At 36.6% G+C, this 17,260-nt stretch overlaps 1 protein-coding gene across 12 annotated transcripts in view; it reads right to left on the bottom strand.

Moving 5' to 3' along the window:
* Window positions 1–17,260, bottom strand: part of NCOR2 (nuclear receptor corepressor 2) — a 224,705-nt gene that overhangs the window by 83,865 nt on the left and 123,580 nt on the right. For 11 of the 12 annotated variants that reach the window (XM_072415778.1, XM_072415779.1, XM_072415775.1 and 8 more), the window contains exons 13-14: window positions 9,851–9,905; window positions 7,402–7,500 (exon numbers count right to left, since the gene is read on the bottom strand). In XM_072415778.1, the coding sequence (XP_072271879.1) occupies window positions 7,402–7,500; window positions 9,851–9,905 (154 nt within the window). Of the gene's footprint in view, window positions 1–795; window positions 892–7,401; window positions 7,501–9,850; window positions 9,906–17,260 lie in introns of those variants that run through there. The other variant, XM_072415780.1, reaches the window with a different exon arrangement.

Below are 17,260 nucleotides of genomic sequence, written 5' to 3'. Positions count from 1 at the left end.
GTGGAATTATTTATTTTATTAAACAAATATTTTAAATATTTATAAAACAACAAAAGGGTGTTTGTTTTTTCACATCTAACTTTATAACTTACTGACAAACTTTGTCCAAAATAAGCTTTTTTTCTAGTCTACATGAAATACTAGGAAATAATATGTGACTTTCCAGAGGTGTAAATGACTTTTTATCTTTATCTGTCCTTCCAGAAACAAATCACCAGGGCTTGCCAAATGTGAAATGTCAGCAGAGCTGTGCTGGGTGTGTATTCTGGAGAAGTTGTGTCATTCGAAGGCTGCAAATGACTTGTTCATTGAAGAAACACCACAAAGGCATGATATCATGTCTATAAATGTCTGCCAACCTTTACACAGCCACATGTAAGCACATCAAGTAATCATTATGGCTTATTACAAGGCTTTCCTCTGCTAAGTGTAAAATGACTATATTGTCATGTGTATACACAGGGATAAGTGGGACACGTAGTGATGCGAATGAATCCATCACATGAGCGAGGCGGTGAATGTGGATTCCCATAAATCTTACACACACACACACAAGGGTACATACAGGAAAAGCCTGTGTAAGATCATATGATTTGGAAAGATTTTAATCAGAAGCAGCCCTGTAGAATTATACAGACAGAAGTGTGTGCTGCTTGTCTAACACTTTATATACCGCTATTCAACAGATAGAACAAGGCAGAACTACAAGACAAGTGTGTGGCCCCTACAGAGAGGCAGCCCAGGTGGCATTCTGGCCCCTGCCATGCCAGCCTATAACACAAAGCAGCTGCTCACCTTTGCTCTAGTTGTGCTGACAATGGGAGGAGAGACACTGCGGGCGCTGGGCGCCTGGCACTTCCAAGCTTTCACTTTCATGTTCTGCCCCTTTAATGCCCCTCCCTGCACATAGAGGGGGCGGCACGTAGCCTGGCATGACGTGAAAGGAAAAGTACCCCGGAGCCGGGGCAAAGTGCATCTTCCCCACCAGAGACCCTCCCACGTGTTTGTGTTTACATGCAGCGACCCCCCCTCCTCCTTCCCGCCTTGTCTGTCACTTCCCAGCCCCCTCCCTCCCGGGCTGAGGGCGCTGAGGCTGGCAGCGGGTACAAGCTGTGGGGTGACAGAAGCTCCATTACATGACAGCAATGTACACAGGCGGCCTCACCACTGCCCTTCTCCTCCTCTCACTACTAAAGCGGCTCTGACTGACAACACGAAGCACAGACGAGTCCTACAATGTCACACAACCCCCGGCTACTTACCGCCAGCCGTCTCCTCAGCTGCTCGCCGCCATTACAGCCCCTCTGCTCTCCCCCAGCCTGCCTCCCCTCACACCGGCCAGTAGCAGACAGCCCCGGGCGGGGAGCGGCCCAGCTCCGACTCCACACTTCCTGGACATTTGCATAGTTAAGCCCTCAACTAACCACAACATTCCTGCTGAGATTTACTAATACACTGCGACACATCGGCCTGGCTTTATGATTCATCTGCTTACAATAATACAGAATGAACATTTCACTGCAAATTCGCCTGCTCCTGGCTATGTCATTCACCATACACATTCTGTACAAAATGTATTCACCTTACAGCAGGCTTTGTAACATGGGGGAAGCTTGTAATAACTTTCAGCTCTTCAGGGAACCCCGGCTATGATTATTATATCCACAGATCACAGTATATTAGTGTGCTGGCCAGTGGGATGAATGTCTCTTACATCGCTGGCCAGTGGGATGAATGTCTCTTACATCGCTGGCCAGTGGGATGAATGTCTCTTACATCGCTGGCCAGTGGGAAGAAAGTCATCCCTACAGATAGCCAAAAAGATCATTGCTGTCACTTAAACTGACCTGGGAGGCACAAAATGCTCATTGGAACCTCATTAGAATGAGGAGAATAAGTTACCCTGTTTCCCTGAAAATAAGACCCACCCCGAAAATAGGCCCAAGCATGATTTTTTTTCTGTATTTTTGAGGATGCTCAAAATATAAGCCCTACCTGGACAATAGGCTACAATATATATATAAATACATGGACAATAGGTGCTCATATAAGGAAAGCAATATTCCTAAACATAAGAAGTTGGGGCCAATGGTTCCAAAGGAAATGGAGTCACAAGAAATTCATGATAGATTTCAGGGTTTGCAGAGTTATGATGATGTTCCAGAGTGTGATGACACGACTATATGAATAAATGTTATTATTATTTTTTTTGTTCATGAAAAAATAAGACATCCCCTGAAAATAAGCCCTAGTGAACTTTTTGGAGCAAAAATTGAATATAAGGCACCGTCTTTATTTTCTGGGAAAGAGGGTATGTGAGAAGTGAACTTGTGGTGACAAAAATGTACCCAGCTACCTGTGTAACATATTACTAGACACCCCCCTCCATCTTCCAGAGTCATGGGGGCCCCAAAACACGGGGTGGCCCATAAACTGGTAATGACTTTACTTAGAACGTCAGCAATTAGCCCTTTGCTTCTCACTGTAAATCTCATACTGAATTAACATTTTAAACCTGTGCCCCCCTCTAAGGAAGTATACTAACAGCCATTGTCACCAGGACTGAGGTAACTACTAAACATCTGAGCTGTCACTGGAATACAGAGAGGACATCTTTATCAGGACAACGCAGAGAAATCTCCCCCATACATTACATATAGATATACATAGACCCACCCCCCCACCGCCCAGCAATGACTTGGAAGCTTCCCATCAATCCCTATAGCAGCTTCTCAGCCTGGGTTCCTCCAGAAGTTGCCAGAAGTTTCCTGAGCTATGAGAAGTTTGTGTCATTCAGGTCAGCATAGGTGATACTAATAATCCTTTTGGCTATGTGTAATGGTGACATTCTTCCCACTGGTAAGTAATGGAAGAGGTATTGCTCCAAGTGGTCACCACACTAAACTAATGTGAGCTGTACGTAAAGTAATCATAGCAGGGCTTCCTTGAAGATGTGAAAGTTATTTCCAGGGTTCCCCCATGTTATTAAGGTCAGGAAACACAGGGGTGGGAGCAGGGTGAGCTTCCTAATATAAATAATTTGTTGGTAACTTTGAGGGTTCATTGCTCCACATGCCATGCAGCTAGGAAGGTCAGTGGGGGTGTATTTTATGCTTCTTTAATGCCAGAAGAATGTAAATACTTTCATGTCCTGAGCATGGACACCACCTATAAGTGTCCCTGTGTCCCTCTAGCTGCATGTACTACAAAGTCATTTATCCTCATCGATCACAAGGGCTCCATTATCCAACAGCTTTAAACACCTAGGCCTCTATTTATAAAACTGGAAACCAGACATTCCCTCATGGGAAACTTCCAGGTCCATGTATTTCAATAGCAGTAACGGAGTCCCACCAAGATTTGAAGGGGGATTTATTAAAGTGAACCTGTGCTTTAAAATCTTATCTGCTTGCTCAGAATATGAAATGACTTTTTAGGGTATTGTCCAGGCACAGGTTCACAGTAAGTAATCAAAAATATAGCAGTGTGTTCCTGTCTATGTAAAAAACCAAATGTCCATCATCCCTTAGGCAGGAACAATGTTTGGAAAACATAGGAAATTATCACTGACCGGTCAAGATAATCCGTACTGACAGCCTGCACACAGTGTGATCCAGACATCCCTGCCAGATCTGACCCTTCACCACCAAACACTGCTTGTTTTATAACACAGATCAGGAACACATCTCAGCCCGTTTACACAGCACACCAGCTAGGTCATCCCTCTGCTCACTCTGCTCTGTCCCCCCACCAGCAGATGGATTCCCATTACTGGCTGTCCCTCTCATAGTCTGCTATACAAGAATCTCCAGATTTTGAAAGCAGCTGCGTCTGAAAATAAATGTATTAATTTGTAACAATAAATGTACTTTCAATACTAATAAATAAATGCATTGTGAAGGTCAGCTTGAATAAGGACAGTACTTGTGGTTGTACCCACAAAAGGAAAGAAGAGGGTAAAGGACCATTCACCAGTAATACAGCAGCGGATCATTTCAGTATTATTTATTTGTAATACTTGTACTCTGTATGGAGACGGTCATGCTAGTAGTGGTGAGGTTTTGATTCCTCGTGTCGGTGATGTCCCCCTATTAGCTGGTGATGTGATGCAGTCTGGCAATGAACTCAGTGCCTTTTGACACCACAGATATAAAGTTTGAGGATCGATGCCCCCAAGACCAAAGGTAAATCAAGCTAATGCTTCAGTACAAATAACACTTATACATTTTCCCTATAAGTTAGCAAATCACTTCAGGCCCACTTTAATATGATTAGTATTTAGAACTTCTTGCAGGTTTGTGTTGCCAATAATGTCTAATTATTAAAAATTTCACATATTGTATGTTCAAGTAGCTTATTGAACCTTGGAGAGAAGCATAGGATATGGTTTATGGTAATTAGTTATGCAAACGTTAATGTAATTAGTTTTCCCTGAAGACAGAATGGGAATCTTTGAAAACCAACTGGCAGCACCAACCCGCAGTATGACACTCTACCCCAGCGTGAATCAACCAGGGTCGTGTGGAGCCCCAAGGTTCCTCCAGAGGATGCTAGGGGTTCCAATTTGTGTCTGTTAGATCAGTTTAAGTGACACAATGATCTTTTTGGTTACCTGTAAGAGTAACATTCCTCCCACTGGCCAGAAATGTAAGAGGCAATTCTTCTTACTGATCACAATGCTAATATATGGTGAGTGCATAAAGTAATTATAGAAGGGGTTCCCTACAGGCCTGAGAGTCATAGCAAGGGTTCCCCATATTGAAGAACTGTTAATGTGGGGTGGGGGGGCAGTGGATTTGCTTGAGAATAAGCAGCAATATGAGGCTGCTAATGATGTAGCTATAGGGGAAACATTCATGAAATAATTGTGTAAAGCAAAGGAAGTATGACAGCCCTGCAAAAAAAAAAAAAACATTTCTTCATACTAGCCTTATACGTGTCACTTAATATATAAAATGCAGTATTGCGCTATTCCCAAAAAGAGTATTATATTTAAGTGTATCTTTTCTATTTTCCCACAGAGAAATCCTTGTTGACACCTGAACAGCTACACGATTCACCGTTCAGTAAACCTGACAGTTGCCAAGTACATACACCATTCCAGCAGTATTTGGACTTCAAATCATTTTCCACAGATTTTTTTTTTTTTTTTTTATTAGACTGACTGGTTAAATATTTCTTATTCACTGCCCAATTTGGAGTGTTTTTGCCCATATACTTATAGATAAAATATATTAAAACAGCACATAAAATACCATCACATCTGTGAAAAAGAAATGTACCAAACTTTACCAATTCCACTACAAAATAACTCCCTATTACACTGCATATGTGACAATATAAAAATCTAACTAGATTATATAACTTTAACAGCCTTGGAACAGCTGCTCCAAAAACTATTCTATGCTAGGCATTGATCAACCACATTAAGAATTTTCATTTCTGTAAATTTCTAGGATTTGTTAAAAAGCATTTCCTATTAGTTGGCAAATGTTTTTAGTCCTGGATTGACCAAATCTATTGCAGGTTTGCTAAATCACCCAGGTTCTCCCATGATAGTCTATCTTCTCCAGTCTTGGAGAGCTTTAATAAACCAGGCCAAATAGATCACCATGGATAAACTTCTATCTAATATGCATTGTGATCTAACCTCCTAAATGGCTAAACTATGATCTATTTCTTGTATGTACTCCTTAAAAACCAAGGCCTTACAGTTTGAAATATTTGAAAGTAGAGCCGCATGTGCTGTGCACAACTCCCAATCTGAGATTTCCTCACAGTTACCCAGGGCAGGTTAGCGGTATGACAATCAGTGGCTAGAACTTTTGCTCCCAAGTTTGAATCTCAGACACAACACTATCAACATACTATGTGTATGTTATCCCACAGTGGGCCTTAGACTAAGTTAGGTAAATGAGTTTGTGAGCTCCCCTGATGGATAGGTAATGTCACAACTATGGACTCTGTAAAAAAGTAGTGTAAGATGTTGGCACTATATAAACACATAATAAAAAAACTTTCCGACTACAAAGAGCAATATAGACAGCAGTTTCTCAATATTTTACTATCAGCAAGGTATATTGTGCTAAGCGACAGTGAAATGTGAAACATAAAATGTGTTTATGATGTCAGTCTGCTGAGTCTACAGTACAGAAAGTGAAATCTCTCAAATAGAACACACAGCAAGGAAATTAACAGGAAATTGAGTCGAAATTCTCTATTTTATTATTATACAGTATATTGATCAAGTTTTTAAGAAATAAAGCCATTATATTATCATGCATTTTTACTAACTTATTATGCAGTGCTTTTACATTAACCATCTCTCAAATGAGTTCAGAATCCGATATCCTAACATATTCCTAGTCTAATGTTCAACATACTCTAAGGCCAATTATTTATGATGAGTCTAATATTCTACCAGTAAATTTTTGGAATGTGGGAGGAAACAGGAGTGCCCAAACATGATCAGTAGATTTGAAGCTATAGGCAACATAAAATTCATATAAATCTTTTTTTTTTTTTTTTTTTTTTTATGAAAGTCTAACTTTGTACCAAGATGCTGGTTGAACTTTTTACAAGCAAAACTCCACCAATATATTTAAGTTTGCTTTGAAGGTTTGCTAAAAATTATAATCAGTATGTATCGATTGGTAAAGTTATAAAATGCTGACCATTCATGCGGAAATCTCCCTAAGCTCTTACAGGGGTCCCATTATAATCTTCATCTTTCTGAGGCATTTATGGGTAGCATGAGATATTCATTTACCAGACCAAGTATTCTAACATTTGTGCACATGGAAAAATTAATAAAAATGTAAAATTTAATGCTTCACAGCTTATCATGTATGTTTTTTAACTTTTCTTTTACTTCCCTTTTTATTAATTCAAATGAAATACAATTTTGGCAAAGCTTATGCAACAAGAACAATTCTGTTATCTGTTATTCACATCTCTGACTGTGGCAATGCTAAAATACAGAATGTGCTTACAGGCTATTTTGATAAATGTCTCTTTTACCAGTGAAAGCAATAAGGTCTAGTGTGTGTTTTCGTTTCTAGTTTTAGGTCATTTTTAAACTAGGTAGTTTTAGATCGTCATCCCAATTATAATGCATTAGAATAAATTATTAGTTGTACAATCATGTATGAAGATTTCACATACAACTAGGTTTTAGCTATTACTTTGCATAAGCATCCTATTAGTCTGTCTAACTGTGCTTACTGGACTGTAGCTCAACCAGAAAATTACAATGATTCACATTGGTTTCAAGATATTTTTAATCTTTGTCCAGAAAAACAAAAGAAATTTCCAAAATGACAGATGATTTCAGATTTGATTTAAATCCCCTTCACAATGTGGCCACCAATAGAGCCAAGCATTGTTCACAGTAGTCCTTACCTGATTTTTTCCCCGGCGTCTGTAATTCCTGCGTACAAGACTCTTATAATTTTCATTCTTTTTGGTCAGGTAGTAGAAAAGAACACAATCTGACACGGTCTGTGAAAAAAAAAAAAAAAAAAAAAAAGAATAGTCACATATGATCATGTGCTCGTGCATTAGGTCTAACCTTGAACCATATCTCATCCATTGCAGAAATGAAAGTCCTGGGTTTTTCAGGGATTATGAATATTTAAAATATCAAAGTAGGTTTTTATTTTATATCACTATATGGAGTGGTTTATTCAATACAGATGATATGGTTTAGTTAGTACCGTTATACCAAAAAAAGGTAGAACATGAAAAATGTAGTTGTTGGCTGTATCAGCTTTTAAATCTGAACAAAATATGATATACAAATTATCTGTTTCCTTAAGTAGACCTAGTTACAAGTTTTACTGTATGGATGTCACTGGTCCAGCAAAATCAATGTAATTCAATGGGGCTGTTTTATTAAAGCTTTCCAAGGCTGGAGAGAAAACATTTTCAACAGTAAAGCTAGGTGATTCAGTAAACCTAAATGACTTTTAGGAAATCCATTCCAGTTTTGCTGGATTACCCAGCTTCACTGATGAAAGTGTATTCTCCTCAGCCTTAAAGAGATTTAATAACATAACACAAAACATAAAAACCTTGATGCTTTAGGAATTACTCAAATGGTACAAAAAAATCTGCTGGTCATCATGGGGAACAGTTCTAATTTTGCTTTTATTCTTTTTTTCTCTAGTTTTTTTAAATAGGCCTTTAAGTGACAAAGAATTCTGCTGGTATAAGACAGAGAGCAGTCTAATAGAATTGATCAACTTTAGGACAAGGTTGATTTAGGTTAACTAATTTGATTTGCTACCAAGACACATTGTTTCTTTACAGTCAAAATGGTTGTTGATTGATTAATTAGGTGAAATTCAAGCCCATTAGGTGAAATTAATTTCCTGGAACGATCATTATATGAACAATCTTTTTGTTATGTGTTTTCCTAGTATAGGTCCAAACATAGACTGCTCATCACTTCTGTGGATAAAACTTTAACTATTTTTGATAAAGGCTTGGTATATAAACAAAATACACACAATTTAGTTACATATAAAAAAATACTCCCTGTTAAAGGAAATATATAAGTTTTTTTTTTGAGATAGAAACAGAGACAACAAAAATTTGGTAATTGATGTATTTTTGTAAATGAGTTTGTACAATCAGATTATAAAGTATAGTTATAGCCTAAATAGATTTAGGCATAATTTTACAGTAATCTAAATGTTAGGATTCACATACAGGCCTCGTGTTTACTCAATTATACATGTAGACATAAAACTGGAATACATTTGTATGAAACAGTGATTAGATATGTTGGGAAACTAATAATTACAAAGGAGAGAATGATAATGATGGCCACACTATAATTATAAGATTATTTCTCCTCTCTATCAATATTTCTAACAATTTAATTTAATTCAAATACACACATTGTTGTATAGTCCTGCCTAAATGTGTCATACATTTGTACTTGATTAACTGACTAATTAATTACCACACAATTGGAAATTGATGGCAGGTCAGGGTGCTACAATTTGTGACCTATCATTAATCTGTTTGCTCACTAGCAGGTAACAATGCCTGAAGCATCTTGGGCTAGTAAATTGCTTCCTGACCACATGACCCCTATCCGTGTTCTCCCCAGCCCCTTTCAGTCGAGTGTACCACCCGGCACTTTTCAGCAACCAGCCTGCAGTTTTTGGGTGGATACTCAAAGGTTGGGTCACAATACAGGGGCCACCACCTGCCTACAACTTCATCCCAACTAGCTTTAAACAATTTCTGTTGAGAATACTGCACAATGATAACAATTTTAATGTTCAGTTTCAATTTATAGGTGGCTGTGTGTGTAGTTGTAGCATATATAGTATGTAGTTCATTTGGATAGACTAGAAAATGGAAAGGTATTTTAAGCCAAACACATTTATCATGAAACTGTACAAACCTAGTCAGGTAAACAAGGAGGTTTAGAATGCTGGTGATTAAGTGGTTAAATTTTTTTTTTTTTTAGAAAATAACACGTTTTTCCTCTGTAATGTTGTCTGATGTTCAAGAACAGCCTTAAAGTAGCAGGCCAAGTGGAAGCCACCATATATGAAGAAAATAAATCAAAGTTAATACTGAATGGACCATGGTTATAAGACATGGGGTTTATATTTGTTCTTTTTGTTTATATATTGTTTATATTCTTTTTAGCAGTGATATGAATGTAAGTCTACACTTATGAGGCATGCAGTTCTTTTAAAAGAAAGTACCATAGTTCTAGAATGATTTTTCAGTTAATAAATTACTATGATTAAATAATAACTTTTATGTTATACTTAATGGCTATAAAAATGCAACACATACAGTCCTTAATCAATTAAAAAAATAATACCTTTCTTTCCAAGAATGAAGCAATGAACACAAAGTTCTTTGGTTGCTGGATAAATCTGTATTGAGAGAAACATAACAGCTTAGACACCATACTGAATTCTAATTCCCACCATACCATATGTCACATTAATATCATACAAAGCAGTCCATTCCATTATCCCTGTCCTTGCACAGCTTTGACACAATGCCACCACACTGTGGTTGATGTTGTCAGAGTGCAAACACAGCTGATACGGGGCCTTAGAAAAAACAAGAAGTTTGTGCTAAGAAAGTACAAGGCTGCAATTGCTGGCATCCCCTTCTAAAAATACTGCTTTCTTGGCTGTCTGATGCAGTGGCCTCATTATATCGCAGCCAGCAATATAAAATAAGTATGCAGATCATGATGTATGCCTGCATCATTATTCTGGATTAGGGCTTTAGTACTAAATCATTCCCTTTTTTGCCAGAGATCAGTTGTAGGAGGCAGGATGAGAAAGAGGGAAAGTTGATGTCTAGATATCAGCTTTATTCTTGGTGCATGTCCAGCTTCATTATATCGTAATGGCTGCTATTCCATACCTAAAAAAACAGATGACCCACTGCCAGAAGTCCTTTTGCTAAATTGCAGTTTTTTCTTGTATATATTAAAATGGCTATGAGAGGAAAACAATTTGGTATGCATAACATTTGATTTAAAGTTGTGTATAACAGACAGATTTTTTTCTTCCTCTTCTTGGAGAATACAATGAAATATTTTGAAATCCATTACTTCGAAGAGCAGTACTTCATTACAGCCTTATAATGTTATCCAGCATTCAGAAATAGGTGTTTCAAAGTGTGCCAAGTAGGAGTTGTTACTTTATAATCACTTATTAAAAAATTATAATTATTATTAAGTTTTACAAACAAGCAGCACAGACAGGACTGTGAATCCGTTATAATTAAAAATGTAACTAAAAACATACAATTACAATATGAGAACTTTATATATTGAGGTCCTAGAGAGAGAGAGAGATGTATAGTTTACATATGGATTAAAGTTCCCAAGTGTTCCTAACATGAAAATAATGGGCAGTAGTTTGTGACTATGTAACTGGTTATGTCAAAGAAAACACGAAACCAAACTCCAAACCAGATTGTCTTGAGACTGTCCTCATCTCATAGTATTATGTCTAATACTTCACTGTAGACACATTTGGGTATGTAGAGCCATTCATTGTTAAAACACTTCTCCCTGTGACTGTAGCTCAGGAGAGGAAAAATCTTGAAATGGCCAGCTAACATCCTGTCTAGTTAATTTTTGCTTCTGTTTATTTTTGCAATGTGATTAATCGTACATTGGCCAGAGCTCATGTACACCGCAGAGCTGCAGTAGCATTAGTTAAGCTATGTTACTTGGTAAAACAGCATACAGTACAGGCCCTAGACAACAGCCGCAATAATTTAGGTATGACATGTATGGTTCTTTTGAGTGCAGGCTTCAAGGTACAAACAATCACATTACCAGAAGTGCAGCCATTGTGAAAGTCACACATTCTGAATTCTTCCAGCAATTACTTACATTTAGTATAATTCTTTGAAATATTTATGTTTAGACAAAACACACCCAACCGACAACTATGGTCATAATATAGCACGTATAAAAAAACTGAAATCTATGATTTCCCATGCACCATTAAATTTGCTTCCTGGATATTAATCAGCAAAGTTTCATTTTACCTACCAACTTCCTGTGAAGCCAGTTTTTTTAAAATCCCCATATTCAATAATTGCTGGTGTTGGGGTTTATTGTAATTTTACCAAAAAAAAATAGGCAGACAGAACACAGTGAAAAGCCATGATTTTTTTCATTTCCATTTTGTGTGGATCATTTGATGTTTTGACACTTTATTTTTCCCAGTTTTGACATCATGTTTGATAGAGTTTTGGTGGCCATTACAATTTGTGGTCATAGATTGCCTAATTTTTGCCATTTTTTGGGATCATTTTTCCAATTACTCTATGCATGGCCAGCTTAATCTGTTCAAACCTTTAAATCTTTTTTGTAAGGTCTTCTTCTACGGTCACTAGCACATCATGAATACATAGAAAACTGAGGTACGCCTCCCAAATAAACAAGAATGCAGTCAGCTAATAGCCCATGACAGTCCAAAGGACGAACCCTGTTATAGACGTAACGTTAATAACATGAAATCTGAGCAATGTCCATTTGAACATTATTATATTTCAATAATCACACATACCTATCATAGTTAATGACAGTTGTAGTATTTTGTCATGGAGCTACAACACTAAACTGTGTATATCCAAGCAAATGATAAGCATATAGTATTTACAAGGACATTTCATCTAATGACACCGTAATTTAAAATGTTCTGTGCCAGTGTATGGGCTGTTTTGAAGTCCTATAAATATTTATATTTGTCAACCAGATGGGCATTTTAATAGTTTATGTACAACAAATAAAAAGATATCTCCATAATAGCTTGAATAATAAAGACACGTATTTAATAGTATATTATTTTTAAATCTGTGCCAATTATATTCAATCTATTCTAAAGTCCCTTTGTGATATCACTTACTTGAAACTAACATCTTTTAGCAGTTTAGTTCTAATATGTCTGCATAGCCTGTGTAAAAAAAAAAACTTGTCCCAAGCATTAACCTAAGAAACTAACCCAAAAGATAAAGGATTATTACCACAAATAAAAAAATATAGGGAAAAAAAGGCAATGCTCAACTGAAAACACAATTTTGAACAGAGAAGGGAAATTTAAAGTCTCTAGTGTACTTATAGGGGGATTTCCCTTTATTTCGTGGCCCCTAAGTATTAAACGATTTGTTCCTGACACTGCTTACTGTTCCTTTAAATAGGGTAGGAATATGAACTAGCAGTAGCCCAGAAACTGCTCTCAGTGTAAAGGTTTCTGAGAAATGGGTAGGATTGGTAAATCCTACCCATTATCCTACCCAATTGGGACAACTTGCAAACTTCTAGAGGCTGTACAGTGTGTAAATATATATATATATATATATATATATATATATATATATATATATATATATATATATATATATATATATACGTATATATATGTATACGCATTTATGTTTCAAGTGCTTATAAACTTGGGGAAACACCCTATTGAAATCATTGGAAGTGTTTACCCGTGTTTTGGGGCGTTTTCCAGCGTTAACTCCCGCATTTTGGTTTTTTAAACGTTCCAAGCATAGATTTTAGATAATGCCTATAAATGTGCCTCAGGGAAACGGTGTAGATTAGTCCATTGGAATGGATGGGGATTTCAAACATGGGCTTTTAAAGCCTCAGGTTAAACGCTGGGGAAAGCGTTCGTGTAGACTAAGCCTTAGACTGGTATCCAATTACTTAAAAATGTAACATAACCACATTTACACATACTTGTTATCACACACATCTATACACCTACACAACACAGAAATCTGATGTCTAATGTGTATATACAGGGTTTATATTTGAATTATTTTGCATAATATGTTCTGATTATCACCAGGTGTCTCCATAATTTAGCATAGTGACTTTGAGAAAATATAAATTATACACGTAAATTATACAAGTAAACCACATTGTATACCCATTTCTAAGAAAGTAAAGACTTTTGATGAAAACTATACAAAGTTTTATTTCAACATTTAGAAACATTTGTTGAGTCATAGATATTTCTTAGCAATTCTATTCTGATGAGTCTGAGTGCGCAGACTAATTTATGAAGGATGTTTTAGTGATTTTGTTGCATCCTCGAGAGGAAAATGATTTACTATAACAAGAGAAGATTGATTGCATGTGGTCAGCTTTGGTAACATGATTTTTAACAATTACAATACTTTCTAGCCTCCACAGTTACATTTTACAGCTATCGTAATCCAAACAAATGTTATAAAAAAGATACAAAGTTAATACATGGAAACATTTTTAAAAGCGTTGCAAGTTAAGCAATGACATTTTAAGGTTATTGAAAGAGTACTTGTACTCACAGCAGCAATTCATTTTTGAAGACGCGTTTTCAGTACAATGATGATTTAAATACAGTAATATATATAGTTCATGCTTCATATCAAACTTTGACTTTTAAAGTGTACATAGCCCCCTAAAATTGAACCCTGTGTTTTTATCCCCCTTTGCTTTGCTAAATATTCCATTAAAAGTGTTTTTTTATATCTGTTTATTAAGTCAATAAAATACTTGTTGCTCCTATCAGAAATTCACTAAGCCTGTAACTGCTTGTGCTGTTTTCAGTTAGAGTTTTCAGTACACTGTGGACTAAAGAAAACCTTACCTGTACGTCTTACTACATTTCATGATACCTTAAAGGGTTGAACTTCGTTATTATTAATTATCAGAGCTGTGCCAACCACCCACAAATGTGTCTGACTTGAATCATGATGTATGAAGAGCAGAAGATAAGTTTCTATTTGCAGTGCAAACAAACCAGGAAGCTTACCACTGAATACAGATATGTAGTAAAATGCACAGCTCTCCCCAAGCAGCTATACCTGGGCAATTAGTATGGCAGCTCCTAACGTAATTGTACAGTGTAATCAGATGAACTGTGTTTTTAACACAGATGACATTGCCAGTTAAGATAACGATATGGGCAATAAAGAGTTTTATTTTATGTTATGCCAAACTGTACTTGTATGTGTGAAACTGAAAGGAACATCGGAGGGAAATAAAGAATAGAATAAAAAGAATGGAGCCACCACATCTAAGGATTGCTAAGCAACATCATATATATTCTTTGTTTTAGAAAGGCTTACAGTATAACAAAAAGCTTGTGTTTTCTAAACAAATTTCAAGCAGGCTCAGTTTCATGGGTCATATGAATTTTACAAGTTTTGGATGAACTTTTGAATAACAGCAGAACATGGCAATTTATTGTACTATAATGTAAATCATTTTTAGGGGGAATTCTGCTTATTTTATTACTAATTTCTAAATACCACAAAGTCATTTATTAACCATTGTCTCTAATAATGGATTTGTGTGATCAGTTAAATGTTTAACATCCTACTGATATTGATTGTTTAGCTGGATTACCACTACACACCGTGAGACAGCAATCAGATTTTAACAGAAATGTGATTAAAAGTAGATAGAACATAATGAGCCTGATTTATTAAAGCTCTCCGAGGCTGGGGAGTATACACTTTTATCATTGAAACTGGGAGATCCAGCAAACCTGGAATAGATCAATTCCAGGATTCAAAACATTTGCTACAAATTATTTCATCCATTCCAGGTTTGCTGGATCATCCAGCTTTATTGATAAAAGTGTATCCTCTCCAGCCTTGGAGAGCTTTAATAAATCAGGCTCAATGTACAGGCAAAAGACATTTCCTCAACACCTTTTTTCACATTAGTTTACAGCATTCCTGTTGAGGAATATAGAAGGAAGTGCTTCTGCTGACTGGTAGTAATGTATGGTGGTAATCTATAGATGCCAAACTAGTGTATGGCCTGTTTAAGGTTAAATAGTTGTAGTCACTAATCCTTTGCCTAGGAAGATGTCATCTATAGCTCAGTTACAGTTCTAGCCAATCTAAACGTTTTGGATACAATGGAAAAAGGGTAAGATCCTTGACAGATTATTTTCTGATGTGCTTCTTGTTGAAAAGATTTCTATTTACTTACTGCTACAAAGATGCAAGAGGGAAGTAAAGGTAAGTCTTTACATAGATACGGGAATTTGCCTAGTGTAACCTTTAGAAGATTTTCCTTCATCTGCAGTTATGCCATCATAAAAATAATGGATATCTGGTCATTTTTTGTTTTGGGGACACTGGCCACCAGGAGAACTGAGATTAAAACTCCTTAAGTACAGCATTGGCAGCAATGAAGCCTTGTAATGGTCCTAAAACCCCTCCTCATTCAATAGCTTTTAAAAACATTTTGGCTTTACATATACACTTTAAAGATGCTCTAAACTTATTATTAGTGAACAACCAACTAAGGATACCAACAGCACTTAAGCATTACCCATAAAATAGGTACCCATAAAAAGCAGTACCTAAAAAATAGCAATATAGCGACTTACAACTTTACCTAAAAGACTCTTGCCTGTGTATCTGAACATCTGCAATGTATGATTTGGAGAGGCAATTACTGCTACTACTTGCTGAAGTGGAAACTGTATATGAAAACTTACATTACAAGGAAAGTATTACTTATTATGTGAATCAGGGCAAACTTCACTAGTCTTGCTGCATCCCAATCATTTATCTACCAGTCATCAGACTATAGCTCTGATGTGAGAATAAAAAACCTACCAAGATGGCAACCTCCAAACAGAAACACAGGGTGGACTAAGACATTGGAAGCTAAGGTTTAGAAAAACAAACAGCTGCAAAGAAAACACAGGTAATACTGGTGGACTAATCTTTTGTCCTCCGATTTCCTTTGGAACACGTTTCCACGGTTCACCCCCCTCTGTATTTACAGGAAACCTTTATGAAAGTACATTCACCAAAGTACGGGCAAAACAAAGATTTTCCAAAACCCAATCAAGCTCATTTTCCAAAACACAACAAAAAAATATTTTGGAAAAGATTGATTTCAACAAAACATTTTTAGTGTTAAGGTTTTCAAAAAGAAAATGCTCAGTGAGGAACAAAAATATAATATTGCATTTGTTTACTGTGGACAATTTATTCTAGACAAAAAACTCACTGCCACATAATGCACAAGATGATCAGGCATATAATATTGTTGCAGAAGGGAAGTGCAGCCGATAAGAGGCTACTATGCCAATATGATCACCTTTAAAGGGTTGAACATATATATTTCATCAAACATTGTCCCTTATTGCCATAATACCACAGAATCCTTTATATAAAAGTTATATATAAAGAAATCCAGTTTACATGTATTGTTACAAGTCTTACAGAGAAACTAAATGAAAGGACTTTATAACCCAGGAAGTGCTCAACCCAGAAAAATTTTAAGCTGGGTGTGAAGACATTTTAGGCAGGTGGCAGCCCCTGTATTGTGACCCAACTCATCACTAACTACCCAAAAACAGTTGGGTGGTTACTGAAAAGTGCCGGGTGGAGCGCCCGGCTAAAAGGGGCTGGGGAGAACACTGCCAAGTGTATATCAGGGGTTTTCCTCACTTTAGAAATTTCAAGGTAAAGTACCTGTGAATCAGACAAGTGCAAACATTTAGGCACCATTTATAAAACTGGTGGGAATAAGTTATTGCCATTAAAACAAATGAACATGGAAAATTCCCATGTGCGAATGTTTGAAGGAATGTCTTATTATTATAAATATATTTTTTGTGCCAAATTCTCAAAACAACCCTTTATTTATTCTGGTACATGGGTTTGTCCTGATTTTATATTGGCCGGTGATATAATACATAGTTTGTCACTTGGATATATATCAGCAACC

This window comes from Pyxicephalus adspersus, chromosome 6 (assembly GCF_032062135.1).
Source record: "Pyxicephalus adspersus chromosome 6, UCB_Pads_2.0, whole genome shotgun sequence".
NCBI lineage: Eukaryota > Metazoa > Chordata > Amphibia > Anura > Pyxicephalidae > Pyxicephalus > Pyxicephalus adspersus.
The sequence above is the reverse complement of the archived record's forward strand: the minus strand, read 5'-3'. Positions and strand labels throughout refer to the sequence as shown.